Source organism: Sinocyclocheilus grahami, unplaced genomic scaffold, assembly GCF_001515645.1.
Source record: "Sinocyclocheilus grahami isolate Dianchi unplaced genomic scaffold, SAMN03320097.WGS_v1.1 scaffold1620.1, whole genome shotgun sequence".
Classification (NCBI taxonomy): domain Eukaryota; kingdom Metazoa; phylum Chordata; class Actinopteri; order Cypriniformes; family Cyprinidae; genus Sinocyclocheilus; species Sinocyclocheilus grahami.
Genome location: NW_015506799.1, coordinates 184,053 through 190,472, shown reverse-complemented (window position 1 = coordinate 190,472; position 6,420 = coordinate 184,053). Strand labels below are relative to the sequence as shown.

The 6,420-nt window shown below is 33.4% G+C and overlaps 1 protein-coding gene across 1 annotated transcript in view; it reads left to right on the top strand.

The window, feature by feature from the left end:
• LOC107571603 (adhesion G protein-coupled receptor A3-like) overlaps positions 1–5,706 on the top strand; it is a 36,572-nt gene extending 30,866 nt beyond the window's left edge. The window contains exons 2-3 of the mRNA XM_016257932.1: positions 1,496–1,567; positions 5,599–5,706. Of these exons, the coding sequence (XP_016113418.1) occupies positions 1,496–1,567; positions 5,599–5,674 (148 nt within the window). The 3' untranslated portion in view covers positions 5,675–5,706. The remainder of the gene's footprint in view (positions 1–1,495; positions 1,568–5,598) is intronic.
• Positions 5,707–6,420: the final 714 nt, after the last annotated feature.

The window sequence follows — 6,420 nt, the reverse complement described above, 5'->3', positions numbered from 1 at the left end:
GGGCTTGCGGCAACCACATGTGACGACCCCAGGCTGGACTCCGCTTCGTCCACGGTGAAAGCCGATCCGGCGATCCACAGCGCAAAGTTGATGTATTTCCTCAGAGACCAGCACGGATCAGCTCTAGGCATGACGAAGCTGATATCGTCCTCTTTTGGAAGATCAAACAAAGTAGTTTCACTTTCACAACGAAACACACAGCGCCTTCACGACATGGCTGCAGCAACAATACTACAGCGAGAATAAAAGTTAAGTCATCTTTCTTTGCGTGAACATTTGGGTGGCATTATGCAAATCTTCCCACATCGTGACGTAGACATGTGGGGGCGTGTTTAAACAAGCCGTTTTAGGTAGGCGTGGTTGACTCTTAACTTTGATAAAGAATATCTCTTTGGATTTGAGACTTTAGTCTTTGCAACTTTACAGATCTTCTTTATGCACTAAGAGCTTGTGACACTCCAAAGAGAAAGGAAACATTGAAATCGCATCATATGACCCCTTTAAGTCAAAACATGTAAATTTATATAGTCGCCAGTGGCGATCTCAGCAAAAATATTACTCGCAAATTAATATTTTTGGTCACAAATGCTACCGTTTCAGGTGCAGTCTGGAGCCCTTTAATATGCTGATTTGCTGCTCAAGACACATTTCTGGTTATTATCAATGTTGAAAACAGTAATGCTGCTTGATATTTTTTATAGAAACCATGGTACGTTTTCAAATGTTGCTGTTCTTACAGAAAGCCTATAATCATTGAGTTCACCTTAGTCTACCTTCTCTCTCTTGCCGTATTGTGTGCTCCTCCATTCCACCCTCAAACCACAAATGGCGCGACATCAAAGAGACTCACATGTTTAGTCCGCCTTTGACGCAGGAACTCTGTGATGATGTTTTCAACAGGGCTAGCCGACTAGCGCAGGTGTGGGCTTTGGGTATCAGTGACGGTAGCCTTTGAACTTTTCCGCCCTTTCTCTTATGCCGGATTCTGGGATTGTTGAGTGCTTATTTTTCGTTCCGTCAGTGGTGGTCAGTCAGTTTCTGCTATGCTACACTGCCCTATTATATCACTGGGACACATTACAGTGGTTATTCTAAGATTACAGTATGCCATTTCCTATATTTGATGTATAATAAAGGGCAGGACATCAGGATATTATCGAATCACCTAAATTGATTCATTTTGCTGATTGAGTTACTGCGTTTGAAGAGCTTCCAATCCACAAGTTACGTTACACTGCTAAACGAGAGTGATTTATTAAGGGCTCTGCATTCGCTTATGGCTGTTAGCTACAGCACGTCAAAGCATCAAAAGGTTTGAGTGTTATACCCACTGGCATGTTTTCTGAGTTTTGAATAACCTGTTATTATAGGGCTGGGTTGGCTCAGTTTGGCTCATGTTTGAAATTAACCAAAGGCCTTTTTTTTTTTTTTTTTTTAAGTGTTTGATAATGTTCATCATCTAAAACTGTTTTTTTTTTTTTTTCTTTCTTCACAGTGACATAAAGAACAACATAATCGCACATATTGAACCGGGAGCTTTTTATGGACTTTTCGCCCTCAAAAGACTGTAAGTATTAATCTGTCTAAAAACTGAAAAGTTTTTCTTTTGCGTTATTGAAACGTTTCTAACGATTGTCAAAGATTGACACGGATCCACGAAATTGATTAAAAACGCTGTATTATGCATGCCAGGCCAGTAGTTGGCGATGTCACATTGTAAAGAAACACTAAGCGCCTGCACCTATAGATTGAACACATGTATATGTGCATTACGTCACCGGTTTCACAAATTTGTATTTTCAGAGTCGAGATGATAACGGTATTTTCTAAAACTTGCATTTTGAAACCCGTTCTCAAGTTTTTTCCGTTTGCAGACCCCCAAAATACTGTTGCTGCGTAAATGAATGTTTTTTGTTTTTTTTCCGTTTAGTTTAACTTCATGTATTAAGATAACTGAAACGAAAACTGTTATATAAGTAATAAAATTAAAACAATAAAAAGATTTATAGACAAATTAAAAAATAATAAAATTACCTAATAAATATAAATATATAAAGGAGTAATTAAACAATAACTATTTATTTTATTATAATAAAAAAAAAATATTTTTATTTTTAATGCTTAAATCCTGACATTAGTAATTTTGTTGCAGTTTTAAAACTTACTAAAATTAAAAGGACATTGCCAATGTTAAAAAGACAAAAACATGTAATTTTATTATGTACAGTATATGTGTGTGTGTGTGTATATATATATATATATATATATATATATATGTGTATTGATACTTGACCTTTATGTTCCTGTTTTACTATCTAATTGTTTGGTCATTAATTGATTTCTTCATTAATGTCTTTTTTCCCGTCATTTTGTCCATTATAAATAATATAAAAATATAAGTACATTTATTAGAATAAATTATATAGATTTTCTTTTTAAAGATTGAATCCTGACATTGGTCATTTTGTTGCGGTTAATAAAACTTTAACTAAAATTGCAATGAAAGTATAAGAAGTAGTACTGAAATAGCACTGGTTGACACCTCTGTTGCGGAAATGCTCTGATTCAAGTGAAAACAGCTCCAGATGGACGCTGTCCAGACAGCACTCTGCACAGCATGACTGATGCTATCGACTTTAACATGCCAGTAGTTGTGTGTGTGTGTGTGTGTGTGTGAGAGAGAGAGAGAGAGAACTGTTGAGACTTGGAGAAAGAAAGGATAGTTTGTTCTGTGTTTTGTGTGTAGTGAAGTAAGCGGAGTGCATATATGGCGAGCGGTCGGTTATATACGTTCTCCTGTGAGGGTTCGCGTGTATGGTGCGGCCGTGTAATATGACTCACTCCTTGCCAATATAAACTTCTCTTTGGCTGGCTAAATGGAGAAGTATGCGGCTCCCCTGAAAAATAATCGCTGTCGTCCAAACTTTTGAGAGAGAGTGGACAAGATGAATTTTCACAGTTTTAGAGCCCAAGTTACTTTGTCAAATCCAGAGGAGAAAATGTCAAAGTGTCCTGAACTTTAAAAGAAATTGCTGATGCTAATTACCAAAATGCATTCATTAGTTATTAGCTTGAGAAGATTATTGTGTGCGAGATGATAATATCTTAATGTATTATCTAGAAGATGGTATTATGTGATCATGATTGAGCATTATTCATACTTTATTAAGCTTTAAAATAATTATGTTCATAACTGCAACAAAATTAAATGTCAGAGTTTAATCTGTAAAAAGAGAAATCATTTATATTATTTAAAATATTAAACAATAAATATTATATAATTTAGATTATTTTTATACGAGGTTACATACAAAACATACATGTAAAAAAAGAAATAGTCTTCAGCTGTATGTTCCTGCTTAAGTATCTACTTTTTTGATATCTCTTCGTGAATTTCTTCAGTTTTTTATTATTTTAAATATAAATTATCTTGATTTAATTGTTACATCAATAACAGTAGTTATTATTGTTACAAATACACAATAGTTGTATCAAATTTTTCAACTTTTTACCCGATCATACCGTACTTCTCAAAAGTTTGGAAACATTATGATTTTTAAGTGTTTTTAATGAAGTCTCTTATGCTCACCGAGGCTGCATTTATGTGCTCAAAAATACAGTAAAACACTGATATTGTTTGCAATTTAAAATAACAGTTTTTATTTGAATACATTTTAAAAGTGTAATTTATTCCTGTTTTGTAAAGCTGAGTTCAGCATCATTACTCCAGTCTTCAGTGTCACATGATCCCTCAGAAATCGTGACACTTAATGTTTATGCAGAAACCATAATGTTTGTGGTGTGTGTGTTTATTCTTAATAGAAATGAATGGGTTTTTTTTTTCAGAAAATGTGCTTTAAATTGATCAAAAGTGACAGTAAAAACAATTGTAATGTTACAAATAAATGCTGTTCTTTTGAACTTTCTGGTCATCAAAGAATCCTGAGAATCCAACTGTTATTAATAACTGAACCCCAATAATAAATTAGCAGCAAATCATCAAATTAGAATGATTTCTAAAGAAGCATGTAATATGTCACCCATTAGTAAGGGATAGAAGTAAGCAATAAGGGAATAGAAGAGAAAAGTACCACCATTCACCTTTTACACAACAAATAATAATTTAGACTATGAATAATAGTCATTCATGCAAGGGCTTTATCAAAAACGCGAGCCACACATTCCTGCTGTTGTTAAGCTCTCTGGTATGACAGCCACTTCCATTTCCATTGTGAGTCACATGAGTCAAATACATGTTCATACAAAGGGTTTGTATTATGGTAATGATAAAACCACAGTATGGGACTCGCCATTAAATTCAAATTTCAAACCATTTATGCTTTTCTATGCTCATTATTTTTCTTCTTTTATTGTCATTCTACATTCATACCCATGCACTTCTCAACCGCACATTTATGTGCTTTTGAATGTTGGAATGAAGCTTTTTATAAATCATAGTGCTGTCTTTTTTAACACGTGGCTTGACATGAAAGCGAGTGATTAGATGGGGTTTAGAGACATGTTGAGACATAAAAACATGTTGTGTCCTGTATGAAGAAGACTGGAATGACTGCTAGATTGACAGGAATAATTATGTTTTGTCTAGGATGCAGTGGTAGTTTGGCTGTCAATATTGAAAAAATACAGGCAGGATGAGATCATTTCCTAACTGGAGTTTGGTGAAGTGTGTCTCCTGTTTTTATAAGAGATGTTTTGCTTAATAAAGGCAGTTATACATGGCTGTATGGATGCGGTTTTACTCGATCAAGACACGTGTTGTTTTAAACCAAACCTAGTATAAATGTATTGTTTATTGGTGTAATTAATTGAAATAAATCTGAAATAAAATATAACTAATGGATGAAAATCTTAAGCTTAAAAAACCTCAATTACAAATTTGAGAAATGTTGCCTTGGCAACCAGTTGAACAAAAATAAATTTGAAGTACTAAAATGACTAAACTTTTTACTAAATAAATAAAACGGAAATAAACGTAAATTAAAGCTTATTAGAAATATTAAAATCCGCTAAGGAAAATGGCAAACACATATAACAAAGGTACTAAAATTTAAATTTTGAACTGAAAAATTATTTCGGAAAATAAAAAAGAACTGCTAATTCAAAATATCTATAAATATTGTTCATAAATAATATGAAAATAACACCGTTCAAGACCAGAGTGGAATCAGTTATGGTGTCATTTACAGCTCAAAGGCCAAAAAAACTAAACGATTATAATAATAATAATATTGTTCGGTTATTATAATAAATTTGATAGATCTGTCGTCAATTTCCTCCTGAGGTGTGAAGGCTATATTTAGACTAAAGATGTTGCAAATTGTATGTAGTTTGTGTGTATTAGCGGTTTTAGTTAGTTAGAAAACGAGTGAGTAAACACATAAATACACAGTTTGACCAATTCATACGTCATTAATAGTGGTTCACTTCCGTGATTTAGTACCTTTGCGTTCACATCGGAAGCGAATCGTACCCCAAACCACCCTTTTCCGGCAAACTCGAACCCTTAAATATTAAATAACAGTGCCTGTATGAGTTTACACAACACTTTCTCTTATCTTTTTTTTTTTTATCTTGCAGAGACTTGTCCAAAAATCTGATCGGCTGCCTCCATGTGGACGTCTTCAAAGGCCTCACAAACCTTGTTAAACTGTAAGTCATGTTTTTTGTTTTTTTTTCTACTCTATGAACTTGATATGGAGAATTATTTAAAATACCGTTAATGTAGGTTATTTATAAGCAAGTGTTGGGGAAAGTTACTTTTTAAAGTAATGCATTGCAATATTGCGTCACTCCCTAAATAGTAACTAATTGTGTTACTTAGTTACTTTTTATGGAAAGTAATGCATCGTGTTACTTTTGCGTTACTTTTTCTCATCTTTGCTGGGCTTGCTTGTTTGTTTTTAATATTAAAAAAATATATTTTTGTCAAATGTAAAAGCCCTTTCATAAGTTTTACTTATTAGTATGGTCGAATTGGATCATCGGAGGTCAGCAGCAAAGACAGAAATGGGATTAAATACATAAAGGATATTTGTGCTATTTAACATTTAATTGCTGGTTTGCTTCATATTCTGAGTTTGCATTTGAGTAAATGCACGTTCACATTTAATCTAGAGTAATCTAAGAACAGAAGAGCTGTCAGTCAGTAAATGGGATCGTTTTGCTAATAAACGTTCTACGTTTCTTATTTATTTTACTTATTTCCTGTTATTTCCTGTTACTTATACTTGTTTACTTATTTCCAGTTTTGTATACCTATTAAACTTTTATGTAAGTTATTTGTTATTTTATACACAACCCTAACCAGAATTACAGTCCCGTTTTTTTTTTTCTGACATTTTAGACAACAGATATGACACTTTTGCCCTAGTGGTAAAGAAAGTTGTCCACGGAATATTA